Below are 21,216 nucleotides of genomic sequence, written 5' to 3'. Positions count from 1 at the left end.
CAATGCAATTTTCTGAATCAGCACCCCAAATAACCAAATCGAATTCAAAGTGGACAAAAACTGATTTGCAACCCTTTTGGGTACTAATGTTGGAGAATGGTTCCTGGTCAAAAAAAGGTTGGGAGCCATGACTTTAGAGAGATTTACTGGTAAAGGATCGAATGGGAGATGGCAGTCTCAGCTAAAATGGGCAGAGGGGTTCCTTGGTGGCACAGCGGGTTAAACCACAGCACTGGCTGACCAAAAGGTTGGCGGTTCAAATACGGGGAGCAGGGTGAGCGCCCGGTGTTAGTCCCAGCTTCTGCCAACCTAGCAGATAAAAAACATCCAAATGTGAGTAGATCAATAGGTACCGTCTTGGCAGGAAGGTAAACGGTGCTCCATGCAGTCATGCCAACCACATGACCTTGGAAGTGTTTATGGACAAAGCCAGCTCTTCGGCTTAGAAATGGAGATGAGCACGAACCCCCAGAGTCTGACACAACTAGACTTAATGTCAGGGGAAACCTTTACCTATGTTTGGCAGACAAATTAATCCCTTTGAGCATTTATTTTAGGCCATTGTTACTATTGTGTATCTTTGTCTAGAGCTTTAAAAAGTCACGCCTTTTAGATTACAACCCCAAACCCTCCAGCCAGAAACACTGGAAAGGAGGAAAACAGTGTGAGTTGAATAAAAAGAGGATTTATAGCCGCAGATGTTCCTCTGCAATTGCGAGTAGGAATTGTCACTCACCCAATTCCAGCCCCAAATGAGAAATAAATACTTTCACAGCAGATAATTTTTTGAAAAAATACCTAACAAATTATCTTTATTTCATAAACAGTGTTTCAAATCCTGTTTCCCCTGCTTCCCAACCTCAATCTTGACTGATTGCCTTGCAATTGAGCTTATCATTCTAGAGCAAGCATAGGCAAACTTTGGCCCTCCAGGTGTTTTGGACTTCACCTCCCACAATTCCTAACTCCTAACCTGGAGGGCCGAACTTTGCCCACGCCTGCTTGAGAGACTCAGTTGGCAAAGATATCGCCCATGGGCATCCAGACGCTTTTACACTGGGTGGCCTGGTAGAGAAACTCTTCCCCAGCGCCCTCCTGGGGGTTGGCCCAACAACGCTCTTCTGCTCCATAGTTCACCCAAGTCCTTTTCAGGTTACCAGCAGAGGCCCATTCCACAAGCGCAGAACCCTGTGTGTGCAAAGAGAATATTAATTTGTAATGCACAAATGCACCTTTCATTGATTTAGATACAGGTTTGCAAGAATTCAGGAAGAGATACCTAACTGCAGTTATGGCGAAGGGTGTGACTTCACTGAATGACAGAGGAGGAAGACAAGGTGGTTCATGTGCTTGGCTCATATGCCTTGTGATACCCTATCATTCTCCATTGCAGGTGCTGATTCAACAAGAAGGGGAGCAGGAGATATGTGCTTTGTATCATAGACTTGTGGCTTTTGCAGCAGAGAGATTTTCAAAAGTAACTAATATAAAGTATTTTCCTACAAAAATGGACTATGTTAAAATTGTAATTACAGTTAGGACTCCACAATTTTCAAGGCCAAGGGCACAGGACTCCCACAAAGGTGAGAAAATATGGTTCATGTCCCTCTGCAATTCTTTGTTAGGAAAGCTCACCTCCTTTGATCCAAAGTACCATACAGCTTGCACATCTTGGTGCTCAGCTAAGCCTCGACTCAGTTGATCCCGGTTGCCAGAGATGATGTTCACCACTCCGCCAGGGACATCGGAGGTGTCCAGTACCTGAGACAAGAGATTTGAAGAGACGGATGTCATTACCTGTTATTGTTATATGCTTTCATCTGTGACACTATCCTAAGGTTTATCTTGGTGAGATTTGTTCAGAGGAGGTTTGCCGTTGCTTTCTTCTGAGGCTGAGAGTGCATGACTTGCCCAAGGTCACCCAGAGGCTTTCCACTGCTGAACAGGGTTCAAATCCTAGTCTCCAAATGTCCTAAGCATTTCAGATAAGGACTTCTCAACCTGTACTTTATCCAAGTGCAATGAAATTAAATCCAACCTGAGCAGTAAAAGATCTTATCACTTTCTGCGGCTTTATAAATAGTCCATACTTTTCCCACTGTACTCCCACTCTGGCTCCAGTCTTCCAGGGGAGTATTTCATGAAGCTGACCTCTAGCTATATTTCTCTGCTTGTCTTAGCATGTCAGGATGTCATTGGGTCAGTAATAAGAAATCTAACATAGAATCATACAAATCTAACATCGAATCATACAGTCCCTCTCCCTGCCAAGAAGCAGGAAAACTGCATTCAAAGCATCTCTGACAGATGGCCATCCAACCTCTGTTTAGAAGCTTCCAAGGAAGGAGCCTCTACCACACTCTGGGGCAGAGAGTTCCACTGCTGAACAGCTTTCACAGTCAGGAAGTTGTTCCTAATGTTCAGATGGAATCTCCTTTCTTGTCATTTGATGTCATTGTTCCGCATCCTAGTCTCCAGGGCAGCAGAAAACCAGTTTGCTCCCTCCTCCCTCTATGATTTCCTCTATACATGGCTATCATAGCCTATTTATACATGGTTATCATGTCTCCGCCTTCTCATCTTCAGGATAAACATGCCCAGCTATTTAAGCCGCTCCTCATAGGGCTTGTTCTCCAGACCCTTGATCATTTTAGTCGCCCTCCTCTGGACACATTCCAGCTTGTCAGTATCTCTCTTCAATTGTGGTGCCAAGAATTGGACACAATATTCCAGATGTGGTCTAACCAAGGCAGAATAGAGGGGTAGCATTACTTACCTGGATCTAGACACTATACTCCTATATATGCAGGCCAAAATCCAATTGGCCTGCAATATATATATATATTTGCCGCCACATCACATTGTTGGCTCGTGTTTAACTTGTCCACAAGGACTCCAAGATCTTTTTCACACGTACTGCTCTCGAGCCACACACCCCTCATTCTGTATCTTTGACGGCTTTAAATGGCAGTGGGAAGGAGGCATATGAAGGAAATAATTGGACCAAACTTCCCACACAGAACCCCCATGCCTTGAAGGGACTCGCTGACATCACCCTCCTTCCAGCCTTGCTCTCTACCCCTCGCACCACTATGCCATGTGCTGAGCACGCCTGCTCTCCCCTCTCCGCTTGGAGTCTCAGAAATAGCCCTCCCTTTGGCTGAGTGGTGGACTGAGAGGATGGCCAATCACAGCGGAGGAGGGCTTTTGCTGGGAGGATTTGCCATCTGTTCCCAAAAAGGAAGAGAAGGACAGGCGGAGAGATCTTTAGCCTTCTCTGCCAAAGGGGTTCCTAAGACTACCAGAAAAATACGTTTTCTGTCAACCTTTGAAATCCCCTTGCAACACCCTCCCCCAGGGTCCCGACCCTCAGGTTTAGAAATGCTAGACTAAGGGTTCAGCTTAAACATATCAGTATTTTCCAGCGAGTGAGAGTGCCAAACACACTTTGCTGAGTCCGAAGCAAATGTTTCTTGAATGAACAACATACGATCATTGCAGGAACAGAGAAAGCTACCTACTTCATCACCAGAATCCCTAACAAGACAGAAAAGTTCTGCAGCCAGAACGTGTCTCATCACCAATTTCACTTGGGAAGTTACTTATAACATCTGTGTTTTATGAGACTGACATTGTCAACAACTCTTTCCATTTGCTCATCTAAAGATGCACTTTGGGTGGTTCTACATATTCTTCGGAAGGGCTAAACCCTCTGAGGTAAGTCCCCAAGTGTTTTAAAAGCAATATTTAGATAAAGGAAGATTTTTTATCAGTAATCTGGCACCCTTATAATTAAAACCTATTTACAAAGACGTTTACATAAGAAAAAGTTGAAATGAAGTTGCTGGCAGGGACTTCTAGAGAGAATACAACTCCATTTCCTTCCTTTGAAACACATAAACGGGTGTTTTTGGCAGTCTCCCATACAGGGTCTAACCCATACTGACCCTGTTTAGCTTCCAAGACCAAATAGAGAAAATATATTCTCTCTTTTCTGTAACAGAGAAAGTCCCATATGATATAGCCTATGGTATCGAGCCAACATCCATCTATCTATCTATCTATCTATCTATCTATCTATCTATCTATCTATCTGTTGTTGTTGTTGTTGTTGTTGTTGTTCATTCGTTCAGTTGTTTCCAACTCTTCGTGACTTCATGGACTAGTCCAAGCCAAAGCTCACTGTTGGTCGTCACCACCCCCAGCTCCTTCAAGGTCAATCCAGTCAATTCAAGGATATCATCCATCCATCTTGCCCTTGGTCAGCCCCTCTTCCTTTTCCCTTCCATTTTCCCCAGCATAAATGTCTTCTTTAAGCTTTCCTTTCTTCTCATGATGTGTGATCTATCTATCTATCTATCTATCTATCTATCTATCTATCTATCCATCCATCCACCCACCCACCCACCCACCCACATAATAAGAGTGAAGATGTGCATGTGTGTATGTTGCTGGGGTGTCCACTTAGACAGGCTCCTGCCTCCACAAACAGCTATAGCTCACACCTCTCAGGAGACACCAATGGCCTCCCTCCAATGACATTGCAGGTTATAGTGAGCACCATGAATATGTACAAGAACCTTGCCAATGTCCTCCACAAACAATACTGCCCACCACCTAAGTGAAGGCTTTCATGCAGGGACAATTTAATCCTAGATGTTCTGTTTTTCCTCCACATCCCAGAGTTCCTTTCTCTCTCTATTGCTGTGCAATTTGCATGACCCCACCCACTGCCTCTCCCTTAACACTTTCCTACCCTTTCCTATGGCACACAACAAACATAGGAATTGATCAGCAACTGAACAAGAGGTTTGGGGAGATTTCACCATGATTAATAATAATAATAATAATTATTATTATTATTATTATTTATTTATACCCCGCCACCATCTCCCCAAGGGGACTCGGGGCGGCTTACATGAGGCCAAGTCCAACAACATATCAGTAAAAACAAAACAGCAAGCAAATAAAACAGTACAATTAATATAACTTACATATAAACAATAACACACAGAGTTTAAAACCTTGTGGCCGGGCCAGATGTAATAAATTATTTTTTTTAAATAAACACTGGTTGTGAACAAGATGTACAGGAGTGGTACTTGACCTACATCCAGAGTCCTGTTAACCCAACCAATGATGGATCTGGACAAAACTTGGTACAGAGAAGAGTCATAACATACTTCAGGGGTTAGTAGGAGTGGACCTTGATTTTTGGGAGTTATAGTTCACTTACATCCAGAGAAACTGTGACACCCCCCCCCCCCCCCCCCCCCAATGATGGACTGGGACCAAACTTGGCACAGAGAAGTCCCATGACCTACTGAACATACTGCAGAGTTTTGGGGGAATGGACATTAATTTTGGGAGTTGTAGTTCACCAGCTTTCAGAAAGCACTGAATCCAGCCAAACTTGATCTGGACCAAACTTGGCACACAGGCCCAACATGGTCAGGTGAATATTGGTCAGGGTTTGGGAGTGATCGCCCTGGGAATCTGAGAATTGTAGTTCACCCTTATCCAGAGAACACTGACCGCAGCCAACAATGGATCTGGACCAAACTTCAGTGGTATTACCTAACATCCCAAATCAAACAATACCTTCTAATAACCTGGGTACCACCGGATCCCCAAGCTAGTATGTCATAAAGGCCAAGTTTTGCTCATTCAAATCAAATATATTGCATGCATGCAGACTTCACTTATATATCCATCAGTTTCAAAGCACGTGCTTTGGTTTTCACAGGTCTTCAATCCTGGCACACAATTTTATGAACTGTGGGATGCAAGCTCCTTCATTTTAAATGTTTAATATGTATTGAGCAGAAACAACAGTGTTTTTCATTTTCTTAGGGCTTTCCTGCTGCAATTAGAAATTGTTGTTGCCACCCTTCCTAAGGAAAACACTGCTTCCTATGGTCAGTTATCTCCAGGAAGAGAGATTTTATCAAGAAAACCATCAGATATGCCCAATGACAAAATTTACTGGAGTTTCCTGGAGAATAAAACGATTTGGAGAAAACATGCAAAAATACAACAGAACAGTGTGTTTCTGATACACTTTGTGCCAGGAGCAACTTGAGAAACTGCAAGTCGCTTCTGGTGTTAGAGAATTGGCCGTCTGCAAGGATTTTGCCCAGGTGACACCCAGATTTTTTACCATCCTGTGGGAGGCTTCTCTCATGTCCCCGCATGAGAAGCTGGAGCTGACAGACAGGAACTCACCCCACTCCCTGGATTTGAACCACTGACCTTTCGGTCAGCAGTCTTGCCGGCACAAGGGTTTAACCCATTGCACCACTGGGGGTTCCTGACAGATAGAAAGATGGTAAATACGTAGACAGACAGATAGACAGACACTTATAATTCTCTCTGCCCCCAGTTGCCTTTGCTAACAATGCTAAGGGATTATGAGATTTCTTTTTGTTGGGAAAGCTGGTTTTACTGGAAAACTGAGCAATTTAATTCAGAAAACCTTTCTTAGAAAATGAAGGCTTGTTAAGCCCCAGTTTTTCATCTGGCTCCTCATTTTACTGTGTCTCAAAGACACTTGGGAGCCAAGCGTGGTTCAAGGAAATGAAGAATCCAACAAATGGTTCTCTTATTCTGTGCAGTGACTGAGAAAAATGTTGACAATTGCTCAATACATGGATATGCCTCCCTTTGAGATTCTGTCTTGCGCTTGCATCAACTATCTTTATTTATTTTTTCCATTTGTACCCTACCTTTCTACAAAAATGTGTTTAAGGCAGGTAATTATAACACCCAGTTAAACACAGAAATGTAATTGAGAAGTAAAAGAAGCTTGCAAAGATACTTTAAATGCATTCATAATCAACATATGTAATATGGAGTAAAATCTAATACAATATCTGGGTTGCTGTGAGTTTTTTGGTTCCATAGCCATGTTCCGGAAGCATTCTCTCCTGACATTTTACCCACATCTATGGCAGGCATCCTCAGAGGAACCCCACAACCTCTGAGGATGCCTGCCTTAGATGTGGGTGAAATGTCAGGAGAGAATGCTTCTAGAACATGACCATACAGCTCAGAAAATTAAGCAACCCAGTGATTCCAGCCATCGACAACAAAGCCTTCGACAACACATTAACACCATATCCTTTATTACCTCCTTTGCCCCTTTCTAAGGAGTTTACTGATGGTTCCTATAAATCCCTTTCAACTTCTAATATACATGGCCTTGTCATATTACACAAATACAGTACTATAATTCAATTTCACCTGCCATACTTGTACTCTGTGCACCTTAGAATTATTATTTCAGAGTATTACTAGGTTCTCACCTAGTATTAGGTTGCTTTGACTCTTTCAGCCTAAAGCAAGTGAAAGCTAAACTTCTGTAGCTAAAAACATGTCTTTTTTTCTTTCCTTCTTTTCCCTCTATTCTCTTTCTTCTTCCTCTACTTTTTCAAGCCACATTATTTGGATCCCACATAAGACCTCCTGCCTAACTGGGACAAAACTTTTAAACTTTCCAATGACATAATTAATTCTGGAAACACATCTGAGAGATTGCTAAATAAGCCTGGATCCCGTTTTTAAAAACAATAATGAGGCAAGATAGAGAAAAGGAAAAGATTTACTGGAATATAAAAAGCAATCCATCATGAATTAAAAAGAAAGAAAGAAAGAAAGAAAGAAAGAATGGGAGGGAGGGAGGAGAAAGTGACAGAGGGAGGAAGAGACTCGGAGAACAACAGAACAACATTTATTTTACATTCTCATGACAAAATAGCCAAACAAAGATAGAAAAAAAGCTGCCATTGCAAAACACCATAATGATTTTGACACAAACCTAAAAAAAATAACCATTTCCGGAGAGCAGTTAGTGTACAACTCAAAGATAAACTCCAACTGACCATAGCTAAACTACTGTCTTGAGTTATTTACTTTGAGTTTGCAAATATGTAATAGAAGAAGTAATGGCTTTCCCTGGTCATGTCCCTGCTCTTTTATTATAACTGATGTAGATGACAGAAAAAATGTACAAATACACCATACAATCCAAGAGAACTGGTCCTATTGTATTGGAGAGCAAGTGGAATAGTTCCATGAGAAGACCTGGATTGACCCAGTTGATTCATGAAATGCAAAATAGAAGTATTCCATATTGTAGAAGAGTAGAGTCATCAACTGAATTGTGCATCACTGTTACATACTGATCTTCGGTGTGCAGTTGGAACTGTTAACACTGTTAACACATTCAACCTCAAGGGCCCCATAATAACCAAGTAATAGGCTGTGAATAAATAAAGAAATTGTTTTTGTATTATTTTTGTATTATATTGATTTTATAATGCTGTTTTAAATGTATATTGTGGATTGTTATGGCATCGAATTGCTGCCAATTTGTAAGCCACCTCGAGTCGCCTTTGAGCTTGAATAAGGCGGGATAGAAGTATCGTAAATAAATTAATCATAATAAAGGTTTCCCCTGACATTAAGTCTAATCGTGTCTGTCTCTCGGGGTTGGGGCTCATCTCAATTTCTAAGCCAAAGAGTCAGCGTTGTCCATAGACACCTCCAAGGTCATGTGGCCAGCATAACTGCATGGAGCGCTGTTACCTTCCCGCAGAAGCGTCACCTATTAATCTACGCACATTTGCATGTTTTCAAACTGCTAGGTTGGCAGAAGCTGGGGCTAACAGTGGGAGCTCACCCTATTCCCTGATTCAAACAGTTGTGCATACATAGACATATAAATACGCACACACATATGCAGGTGTGTACACACAAATATTCCCTTTCCTCCTCAGGATAAGGAGGTCTGTATGACAGGATTGGTGTTGAAAGCTCCCCACTTTCCAAACTGACCCTGATTACTATTGTCCACATTCAGCCTTCAAATTGGGCAGCAAAGCCAGACTGAGACATACTGTATATATTCATGTATAAGTCTAGAAATTTTAGTGGAAAAAAAACAACTCAAAAAACCTGGTGAGTGTTTGGCCAACCTGGGAGATCCTAAAAGAAGCACTGACTCCCTCTACACTTTCCACTGTGATGCCACTTCTGACCTTTTTAAAATGCTTGGGTAAAAAAATGTTATTGACCTAAAGTTATTAGGTTGACAGCATCCAGGGGTGCATCCAGGGGTAGTTGATCCTCTGAGGAAGAATCACTAGAGTTGGAAGAGATCACAAGGGACATCCAGTCCAACCCCTTGCCACACAGGAAAACACAATGTACCCCCAACAGACTGATCCTCGATTTATCCATGGATCATAAATTAATGCAGAATTGGAACAATGACAATCAGGAATGTCTCTGGACTACAACCTTGAATAACGTGATTCTCTACCCTTCGGGGTAGAGAAAGCAGGATACAAAAGTTGTAATTTTTATTTTTGTGTGTGTCAGGAGTGACTTGAGAAACTGCAAGTCACTTCTGATGTGAGAGAATTGACCGTCTGCAAGGATGTTGCCCAGGGGACGCCTGGATGTTTTGATGTTTTACCATCCTTGTAGGAGGCTTCTCTCATGCCACCTGATGGGGAGCTGGAGCTGACAGAGGGAGCTCATCTGTGCTTTCACCGGATTTGAACCGGTGACCTGTCAGTCTTCAGTCCTGCCAGCACAAGGGTTTAACCCATTGCGCCACCAAGTTTTATTTATTTTTGTAAATAAATATAAAAAAAAATAAAGTCATATAAAAATCCATAATTTTGGCCCCCAAACCTATCCTCAAATCACGATATACATAAGGCCAGATTATACAAAAGTATACATGATACGCAAGCCCTGAATTACATTAAACATTACATGGCACATAGCACGAAGAATAATTAGGTTGAGGTTGGGGTCGGGGTAGGCTCCAGATTACTGTTTACTTAAGCTTGTGGGTAAATCTGGCACTGTTGATCTGATGCAAAAAACACAACATGCGCTGGCAAATGAGGATTCTTGGATCTGTCTTCACATTTTATGGCTGTGTTTTTAATTTATCTGTGTATTGTTCAGTTTTATGTTGTGGTTTTAATAATGATTTTGCTTTTACACTGTGCTTTATTAGTCGCCTAGAAAACTTTTATGGTTTGAATGTCATGGAAGACAAGCATAAGTTTTAGTACAGCCCATCTGGAGGATGTCAGGTTTGGGAAGGCTGTTAGTCGAATTGACTTCCAATTGAAATCAACGTGACAAGTTTGTCACGGCTTAAATATTGCTGAAGAACATGATGTCCAGATTCAAGTTCTTGCCTTGATGTCATGCACGGTTTTGCCTCCTTATAAGAAAATTCTTACTTTTTGTGTTGCTTTCAGAAAATGAAGGTTTCTCTCGGCTTTCCTTCAATGTTGGACAGATTTGTCTACCAATTCATAAAGATCTGGCCTAACTGGTTTCTTCATATCTTTTGCCTGTTCTGTCTTGCTGTTTAGTTCTAGTAAGTTTTTATTTATATATGACATCAACCATAGAAACAAGAAAGAGCAAAACAAAGGGAGCTTTCATTCTGTATTTTTAAATACTTTGCATATTCTAATGGGACAAGTGAGGAAGGGGGTAGCTTTCCCCACAAATTTTAGCTGTCTCTCTTCCTTGTTCCCAAAGCACCATCAAATGTTCATGAACCAAGCTAGCAATGGCAAACAAAATGGCAGCAAGGAAAGACCTGTCTTCGCCCCTTGAATGACTGGGATGAGTGAGTACCAATTTCCTGGCTTTTCCTGATTTCTCTCCACTCCTTTCACAGACCCTGATTCACAGAATTAGGAATCCCTCCTGAGTTATGCAAGTGAGTGAATGTTAGACTCTAGGTTTCCCCGAATGAGATGGGCACCAGGGAAGCCACAAAACTTGAAGAAATTCCTAAGGCAAAGGAAAACAATAAAAGCATTAAGCTTTTAGCCCAGCTGTCGACCACAGCTGGGAGGAAACCAGAACTGAAAGTAAATTCTGAAAGGGAGAAATCCCACATCTTTTCTTTGAATTTCCAGAAGGTTGAGAGTTCAACCGTGGACAGCTCTCTCCCTTGTCATTTCATTTTTCTATTTTTTGTGGGGGAAGGCGGTGGAAAGCCAACACCTCAATTCCATCCATTTGCCAAGGAGGATGGAAAGTCATTTTTCCATCTCTTTGTTCTGACAGTGAACAAGCAAAAGAACGGCATTGTCACTAACCAATGTCATAGTGCTGGCTTTAGCACAGCAGGTTAATCACCAGCTGCAGCGGCAGTAAATCTTGCCAACCAAAAGGTTGACAGTTCAAAGCCAAGGGTCAGGGTGAGCTCCTCATCTTCAGCCCAGTTCCCCCGCCCACCTAATTCATTAAAGATTTCCCCTAATCCACTTCCTGTGGACCGAGAACACTGAAACTTGGCACAGTTATTAATCTTTCCCTACATAGGTGCCACCTAGGCACACACACTTCTCCCATATTTTTAAACAACTGTAAACACCTCACTTGTAGAAGTCGACACGTTGCTCCAAAAGCTACATTGTAACTTTGGAAATCAGAGTCTCATCACCTGAAAAATGCTTGCCCTTCAAAAATAACTCATTGTTGGAACAAGGCGGAAGTCCAATGGTGCGACGTTGGGTGAATAAGGGGGGATGCGGTGGAATTTCAAAGCCACAGGAGCATTCTTCCATTTGGGCAACATGTGAGTTGTGAACTGGTGCATTGTCTTGAAGAAGGTGGACACAGTTGGTGAGCATGCCACATCTCTTGGTTTTGATGGCCTCCCGCAATTTCTACAGCAGTGAAGCCTAGTATGCCCCAGTGATCATGGTACCCTTTACTAGGGAATCCATCAATACTATCTGTGATGGTCCCAAAATACTGTGAGCATGACCTTGCCTGCCGAGAGTTGGGCACGTGCCTTCTTTGGAGGCGGTGAGTCATGATGCTTCTATTGCATTGACTGGACTGTAGTCTCAGGATCATAGTGTCATCAGTCTGTTGAAAAAGTCCTCCTGGTTTCCATGGCACATTGTCAATAGAGCCCGAGAGCATTTGAGTCAAAAATAGCAATGTGAGTAGATGAATAGGCACAGCGATAACCGGGGAGGTATTTTATGCACGACATTTCAGAGGAAAGTTTATGAACAAAGAAAGCTCTTCGGCAAGGAGATGGAGCGACAGCACCCCTCTGTGGCCGGAACTGAGCACAGCCTCCAAAAGATGCCGAAAGATGACAAAAAGCCTAATAATACCTCTATCTGTTTTCTTCTTGTCATTGTATAATTGGCATTGAATGTTTGCAGTATATGTTTTCTGTGATCCACCCTGAGTTCCCTTCAGGTGAGAAGGGAGAAATATAAGTACTGTAAATGAAAATAAAAAAAAATAGTCTGATTTGCTAGTCCAGATTAATGACTTGTGAACACCACCTGCAATTTGATTTCTTATTGGATTGCTTAAGTGGAAGAATGTTCACAATACCTTGATTTATTTCAGGAACTTTTAGTACTGGTAGATGCCATTGGACTCCAGTTTCCATGACTGCTCACCATTGACCATGCTGGATAAAGGAGCTGATACATCAGGCTCATGTCTTCCCCACTACTGAATTATTTCAAACCTAGTTGCATGCTACATTTGACCATGGGGAACCCCACTGTATTTCCAGAAGCGTGATGAGGTTGTGCTGAGAAGTCATTATGAGTTCCTGAATCAAAATATATAAAATCCAATGACACCACTAATCTTCAGCCTACCCAACTATGGTGGGGATTTGGTAGCTAGTAAAGTGTGAATGGAACTTATATTTAATACAGACCCTTTCAACTTCACAACTCAAAAGATGCCTATCTGAATTGGTTTGATACACATATCAAAACATCTACATATTAGTGTGCTAACACATCAAATGAATGTAAACAGTAAACATATAAAAGACGTTTGGAGAAATTATGATCTTTGGAAAGGCAAAAGACCTTGTTAGAAATCATAACCTTTTGGAAAATCAGGAATCTCCCTGAGAAGAGTTAAAAAATCACTTGAGTCAACCTTCTCCTTAGTGTTAAATATCCACTAGTATTCATACAAGGTAATTAGGTTTCTCAGCTGTTAAACTGATATACCTAGATATCTCCTTGAACTGCTACGGACAAAGATATGCCAATGCACAAAACACACACACACACACACACATATAGCAGAGTTTCAGAGGTGTTTTTTTTTCAGTTGCCCAAAAACATCTTGGTTTAAATCATGCTCTCAAGAGATCAAAAATAAGTAGACTTCTTTAGAAGTAACGTAGATGGTTTACTCACAGACTTCATGTATTCATCATACAGGTAGTTTGCATATCATTCCAGTTACAGATAGTCTAAAGCACCTCTCTGTTCTAAGAGTCTAATAGTCTCTGTTCTCTAAAACATTCTGTTTCTACTGGCATCTGAAAGCATACTGTTTCTAAAATGGAGCCTGAGCCCTGAACAGTCCCAGTTCTGATCACATGGTCTGCAGCCCCTCCCACAGCACAGAGTTAAGGAAAACTGTATACCAATACACACATATGCAATGCAGAAAGCAATCTGAATTATATACAAAGAAATAGTTTGTGGAGACTAGAAGAAGGTTGTTATTTCAAACAAAGACAACCTGACCACTGGTTTCTAGTACTAGATTTATTTATTTGTGAAATTTATACCCCAATCAAGGGCTCAAGGCAGCTTACAGCCAGTAAAAACATACAATATAAAATTAAAAACAAGTTAAAACTGTAAAGATTAGCAAATGCCATGAAACACTAATTAAAACCCCAATAAAACACATTAAAAACCACCCTGATAATACGTAACTACGTCAAAGGGCCTTCCTAGAATGCTCCATTTTCTTGATAAACAAAAGGACAGGGAACTTTTGGCTGGCCAAATGTTTGGGACTACAACTCCCACAACCTCTAACCCACCAGCTATGTTGGTTAAGGTGTCTAAGTTGTAGGCTAGAACATTTGGAGGGCCAAATATTTCCTCACTGTGATCTACAAGTTAGCCCAGAAATAAGGAAGAAGGTACCTGATAGAAATCCAAGGAAAGCAACGGGTACCGCTCACTGGGGATCATGACCACACAGTTGCCACGGATAATGGCAGGTGCTAATAAGCTGACAAAAGCCAGGAGTGGTTGCTCATCAGGACAGGCAATGCCCACTACGCCAAGAGGTTCCCGGAAGAGGAGGGAGGCCCCATACAAAGACGTCTCCTGTAGTCGAAGGAGAAAACCAAGAAACAGGCAAAGGCAAGAAACATTAGACGTTGTATATAGACCAGTGATTCTTAATTATAGGTTGACTGGATATTTGTAAGTTTGTTTTCCAGAATCTCTGACCACTGGCCAAGTTAGCAGGAGTAGCTGAAGTCCCAAATGCCTGGAACTGCGCTGGCATAGACTGCAAAAGATAATAAGACCTGCCTTTGAATTCAAGCTCCATCTGAATTCACCTTGTAAGTCCCACTTGTTTCCTGACCTTTTGTCATGACCTTATTTTCTGGTTTTGTGTAAAGTCAGGAAATTAGGCCATGCCTAAGACCTGACCTGTATATATTTGACATCTGGGAGAGGGTTGCCATGGAAATGGGAACAATGCAGGGGAGGGACCAGGGTGAGGCATGAGGGAAATAAACTGTCAGTTGGAATTTTGTTGTGTTCCCTAATGCATGCTTTTGAATTAAAGCCTTCCAACTTTGTTTGTGAGGTAATTTCTTCGTCAGAAAGCTACAGATCTGGTAGACTGTTAAGAATTGTGCAAGTTGAAATCCAAAACACCTGGAGGACCAAAGTTTGCCCATGCCTGCACTGGACTATAGGATAATAGATCAGCAACATAGCTGAATATTGTCTTTTTCTACCAGGGTGTTAAGTCTTTTCAACACCTTCTCCCTGGTCCTTATAACTAGAACTGTCAACAATTAGACGTGGAATTGTCTCCATGTAATGCATTTGCTACATTCCCATGCTATGGACCCTCCCCAAACTCTCGCATCCAACTTCCACCCAAGAATGATAGACTTCAGCCGTGTATATCCCAGCCGTTGGTTCCTTACCTGCACAACCCCACCATATTTGTCAGAATATGCTGCCCAGTAGAAGAGTCGTTGCACACTCAGGTCCACCTCCCTCAGGGCTGCTTCTTCCTGGGCACCGGTCAGCACCTTCAGCTGTGATGCCATTTCAGCTCGACGGACTTCCAGGTTCTCTGCGAGGTAGTATAAGATCTGGGCCCGAGCATGAGCGGTCTGCTTTGTCCACCTGATGAGACCAACTGAGTTTTAGATCATGAAACAGCAAACCAGGATACAGACCATTCCAGCAGCAACCTGTTTCCCAGCATTTAGAAAATGTTGGTTTTTTTCCACTACAGCTTCCAGGAGTCTACCCTTTAAACAACTCCAGGCTGCTATAATGCTGGTTGGGGTGATTCTGGGCACTGTAGAGTAAAAGGTAACTTTTCTATGCAATTGCTTCTCAGGTCCCCAGAAGACATAATTCACAAAAGTGATAATTAACAACTGCTAATACTACTACTGTTACGAATTGCTGTTTTTCCCATTGGCAACATGACCAAGAAGCTGGACAGTACATTACATTTATTGCCATGATTCATGAGGTTCACCTGATGCTCCTTTTCTCTACGTCCAGTCCTACCTGGGCTGGCTCTACACTGAAGAATTAATGCAGTCTGACCCCACTTTAACTGCCATGACTCAGTGTTACTGAATCAGCTCAACAGACTTCCAGTCCCTCTACAGCAGTGTTTCTCAACCTGGGGATCAGGACCTCTGGGAGATCATGAGGGGGCTTCAGAGGGGTCGCCAAAGACTGCCAGAACATATATGTTTTAGATGGTCTTAGAAACCCTTTGGCAGAGAAAGCTGAAGATGTCTCTGCCTGATCTTCTCTTCCTTTTCGGAAACAGACGGCAAATCCTCCCACCAAAAGCCCTCCTCTGCTGTGATTGGCTGGTCTCTCAGCCAAGGGGAGGGCTGTTTCTGAGACACCAAGAGGGGAGGGGAGAGCAGGCATGCTTGGAGCATGGTAGTATGGTGTGCATGCATGGGTGAGGGAGAGCGTGTGAGGCTGGAGGGAGGCTCACGCCAGCAAGTCCCTTCAAGGCATGGGGGGTTTTGTGTGGCCCAACTTTGGCCCAATTCTATCGGTGGGGTTCAGAATCCTCTTTGATTGTGCATGAACTACCAGCAACTACAACTCCCAAATATCACAGTCTATTTTCCCCAAACTCCACCAGTGTTCACATTTGGGCATATTGAGTATCCATGCCAAGTTTGTTTCAGATTTATTGTTTGAGTCCATGGTGGTCTCTTGATGTAGGTGAGCTACAACCCCAAAACTCAAGGTCAATGTCCACCAAACCTTTCCAGTATTTTCTGTTGGTCATAGGAATTCTGTGTGCCAAATTTGGTTCAATTCCATCATTGATGGAATTCAGAATGCTCTTTTATTGCAGTTTAATGATAAATCCCAGCAACTGCAACTCTTGAAATGACAAAATCAGCACACACACACACACCCCTGCCAACCCAACCAGTATTCACATTTGAGTGTACTGGGTATTTCTGCCAAATTTGGTCCAGTAAATGACAATACATCCTGCATATATGGTATTTACATTGTGATTCAAAACAGTAGCAAAATTACAGTTATGAAGTAGCAACGAAAATAATTTTATGGTTGGGAATCACCACAACATGAGGAACTGTATTAAGGGGTCACGATGTTAGGAAGGTTGAGAAATACTGCTTCATGTGATAATACAAGATAATCCAAGACCTGTGGTTTGGTAAGGCACCAGCACTCTTTGGCAGAGAAGGCTAAAGAGGCTTGTAAAACTAAAACTCCCATGCACCCATAGCATCAAACCATGGCAGTTAAAGTAGTGTTAAAAGGCATTGTAGATGCCTCCCAAGTTGCACATTTGGAAAATGGGACCATCAAGGCTCAAGTGATGACTCAGCCCCCATTTTTGCGAGGCTGTCTCTTTAAAATCTCACCATAATAGGTTAGTAAGATAAAAGCTTAACACCTACAGAAGGACAGGGTTCAAAATGACAGAAAGCACCAAGATCAGTGTTAACTTTTAAAAATGGGAATGGGAATGAATCATGACTGCCTGGAAAATGAAAAACAGCAAAGCTATTATTGTAAGTCAAGGCATTTCTTATGCTTGGCAGTCCATGCAACTCCTGACAGTAGCGTTACACGAAACAGTAGGACATCTGTTGTTGTAGGTTTTTTCGGGCTGTATGGCCATGTTCTAGAGGCATTCCCTCCTGACGTTTCGCCTGCATCTATGGCAAGCATCCTCAGAGTTTGCTTGCCATAGATGCACAACCTCTGAGGATGCTTGCCATAGATGCAGGCGAAACGTCAGAAGAGAATGCCTCTAGAACATGGCCATACAGCCCGAAAAAACCTACAACTCAGTGATTCCAGCCATGAAAGCCTTCGACAGTAGGACATCTGTTTATATTTAACACCAGAGACTGGAAACATTATTCTCACAATCTCTGAGGGTGCCTGACATAGATACAGGCGAAACGTCAGGGGAGAATGCTTCTGGAACAAGGCCATACAGCCCAGAAAACACACAAAAACACAGTGATTCTGGCTATGAAAGCCTTTGACAACAAACCAATGATTATGTTAACATTGGAAAACCAAAAGTGAACATTTCCAATTCTGTTTCATAATCATGCAGGAAGTCCCAAATGAGACAGCAGGCGTATATTCCTGATGAAATATTGGTTTGGGGAATTTAAAAGCTTCCATGCTACAGTGAGGGAAGCTCTAGTCTAAAACAACTGGGGATTATGTCTTTCCTGCTCCTGCCAACACATTCCTGAAACAGATGAAAATCAGTCCTAAAAGGTCCTGGGAGTGAATTGTTATGACTTCTGGTTTGCAGAAAATGAGCCAGTGCGGTCCACCAGGAAGAAAAATCCCCCTGCCCCACCTTTATTATATCATCTTAGGATCTGGCCCCTCTTCTCTGATCAAGGGAGAGAATTCAAGAACGTTGCCTTGAAAGGCTTTTTTTGTAGCTATTATCTTATTTCATAAGCCTACATTTTTCAAAAATGGCATATGATCCATGATGCTCAACAAATCATGCTTAACAACACCACCCAGGCCCAGTTTTGACATCACAAGAGTCATCCTTAAGTCTCAGGCCCCTTCCACTCAATTGAATTAAAATCCCACATTTTCTGCTTTGAACTGGAATATATGGCAGTGTGGACTCACATAACCCAGTTCAAAGCAGGTATTGTGGAATTTTCTACCTTGATATTCTGGGTTATATGGCTGTGTCGAAGGCCCTCAGCTTTTGGCTCTGAAATGTCAGTATGATGATAGCATTGAGAGCTGGAGCATAGAAGAAATCAGTTAGTGTGTGTGTCAACTGTAAAATAAGATGCATGAAGCTGATAGGTCGGGCTATGCCTAGGGAGATGGCTGAGCCTGGGACTTTTGCATACAGTTACATTTTCAGGCTTGAGCTTTGTGCAGGTGCTTGCAGAGAAGCAAAGAGAGAAGAAGAGAGGGTCACAGTCTGGAGTGTGCTCTTGCTTAATGAGCTGCTGGAGGGAGATTCTCCACATGGACAAAAAAACCATTTTAAATCTATATAAATAAAAATGTAATGTTCGTTTGTGGGATTAACATAACTCAAAAACCACTGGACGAATTGACACCAAATTTGGACAGTGTACACCTAACAACCCAATGTATGTCCTTCACTCAATTTTTTTTTTGATTTTGTCATTGGGAGTTGTAGTTGCTGGGATTTATAGATCACCTACAATCAAAGAGCATTCTGAACTCCACCATGGAATTGAACCAAATGTGGCACACAGGACTCCCATGACCAATAGAAAACACTAGAAGGGTTTGGTGGGCATTGACCTTGAGCTTGGGAGTTCACCTACATCCAGAGAGCACTGTGGATTGAAACAATGATGGGACTGGACTAAACTTGGCACGAATATTCCATATGCCCAAATATGAACACAGATGGAGTTTGGGGGAAATAGACCTTGACATTTGGGAGTTGTAGTTACTGGAATTTATAGTTCACCTACAATCAAAGAGCATTCTGAATCCCACCAACAACAGAATTGGGGCAGACTTCTCACACAGAACCCCCCATGACCAACAGAAAATACTTAAGGCCATCCAGTCCAACTTCACCAGGGCAAGAAAACATAATTAAAGCCCTCCTGACAAAGAGTTGTCCAGCCATAGATATAGTTAGATGTATATGATTCACACACATACATAGTATCATAGATTTAAAAGGGACCCCTAAAGAAGGACAATTATATGTTGTATGTTCCAGAGTAGGCAAACCAGACACTCTCCACATCAACACTGACAAAGAAACAAGAAGAAATACTGTTTACACACAAGCATAAAGAAATTACATATATTAGAAACCAACACTTTCTCATTATTTTATTTTCCAGATCACCAGACTGGGCTACAGCAACGTGTGGCAGGGGACAGCAAGTCTCTCATAAAAGGACATTATGTGAGTCGAGGTAACTGATCACATGATTGTAAATATGTTGTTCTGAACTACAAAGAATAAACTACTTGTTTTTTACTATTCATCTATGTGGCATCTTTTTCTTTCTCTGGCAAGGCACTGTGTGGGTTAATCAAATGTGAACTACACATTTTCATTTCGTCACATTGAGCAGGCATGGAAATAATATTCTACTGCCTGGTCTACTTTTGGACAAGGAAATGGAGACGGATTTGTTGTTGGGTATCTTCAAATCACTTGTGACTTATGATATCCCTAAAGTGAAACATCTGGGAGTTTTCCTGGCAAGATTTGTTCAAAGGAGGGTTGCCTTTGCTTTCCTCTGTGGCTGAGTGTTTACGCTGCCCAAGATCACCCAGAGGGTTTTCATGTTGAGTGGGATTTGAACTCCGGTCTCCAGAGTTATAATCCAATGCTCTAACCACAAAACCATGCCAACTCTCTCCCCAAGGAATGGAAGTGGGATACATATTGGCTTTTGCTTCAGGCATCAAAATATCTTGAACCAGTATACTAACACTGGCTGTACCATTTGAGAGATCTAAAAAACATGTTCAACGGTAGCAACAGGATATAGAAATATAGAATTTACCACAGAAAGGGCCTAAAAAGCATTTTAAAAATCATGAAAAAGTCCTTAACAAAGAAAAGAGAAAAGGTACAGAAATGTAGCTTTATAGGAAATGCAGATTGTATAAGAAATTAGCTGGAATCTATGAGAAAAAAAGCAAGCAAGAAAGAGGGGATGTTAAACAACTGGGAATCTGGAACTGATTTTAAAAGGCAAATCAATGTGATAAAATATGTAATGACATAAATATGTAGGAGAGGTCCCAAAAATGGCAGCTAAATACAAGTGCTAAAAGGATATTGTATCGTCGAAGGCTTTCATGGCCAGAATCACTGGGTTGCTGTGAGCTTTCCAGGCTGTATGGTCATGTTCCAGTAGCATTCTCTCCTGACATTTCACCCATATCTATGGCAGGCATCCTCAGAGGTTGTGAGGTGTGTTGGGAACTAGGCAAGTGAGGTTTATATATCTGTGGAATGTCCAGGGTGGGAGAAAGAACTCTTGTCTGTTGGAGGCAAGTGTGAATGTTGCAATTGACCAGCTTGATTAGCATTGAATAGCCTTGCAGCTTCAAAGCTTGGCTGCTTCCTGCCAGGGGGAGCTAACACTTCCCAACAAAGGATTCCCCCAGGCAGGAAGCAGCCAGGTTTCTGCCTCCTGCAGAGTTCTGGTGTTTGTAGTTTAGTGATGTGGTTAAAGACTTCTCCCTAAACTATAAACCCCAGAATTCTGCAGGAGGCATCAACCAAATTTATAGTGGATTCACTCTCATGAGGCCACAAGACTACTATATCTTGAGTGCAGCTCTTTAGGACATACTTAAGTGCCAAAAAACCCAGAAATGCTGACATTCTAACCACCTACGCTCAGTGTTAAAGAACCCTGTGATGGCAGCACACCAACACATCTTCATGTGTAGACATGTGCAATAAACACTCACATTTAAATCCTATTTATTTTAAAACAATTCCCTCCTTTGCAGTGATTGTATTGGTGGTTATTTTTCTTAGGATTATTTTGCTTGCTATCAGCTAGCAGCCAAAGTGAGAAGGAAAGGATATAAAATAACTTTGAGGAATGTTTTTGTTTGGTGTGGCTGGAAGGTAAGGGAA

General features: G+C 42.0%; 1 protein-coding gene across 1 annotated transcript in view; it reads right to left on the bottom strand.

Moving 5' to 3' along the window:
* Window positions 1-782: 782 nt before the first annotated feature.
* Window positions 783-21,216, bottom strand: part of ALDH16A1 (aldehyde dehydrogenase 16 family member A1) — a 62,038-nt gene continuing 41,604 nt past the window's right edge. The window contains exons 15-18 of the mRNA XM_060780489.2: window positions 15,014-15,218; window positions 13,986-14,171; window positions 1,636-1,761; window positions 783-1,188 (exon numbers count right to left, since the gene is read on the bottom strand). Coding sequence (XP_060636472.2) covers window positions 1,012-1,188; window positions 1,636-1,761; window positions 13,986-14,171; window positions 15,014-15,218 — 694 coding nt within the window. The 3' untranslated portion in view covers window positions 783-1,011. The remainder of the gene's footprint in view (window positions 1,189-1,635; window positions 1,762-13,985; window positions 14,172-15,013; window positions 15,219-21,216) is intronic.

The sequence above is a fragment of the Anolis sagrei genome, chromosome 6, assembly GCF_037176765.1.
Source record: "Anolis sagrei isolate rAnoSag1 chromosome 6, rAnoSag1.mat, whole genome shotgun sequence".
Lineage (NCBI taxonomy): Eukaryota > Metazoa > Chordata > Lepidosauria > Squamata > Dactyloidae > Anolis > Anolis sagrei.
This window is presented reverse-complemented; position numbering and strand designations above follow the sequence as displayed.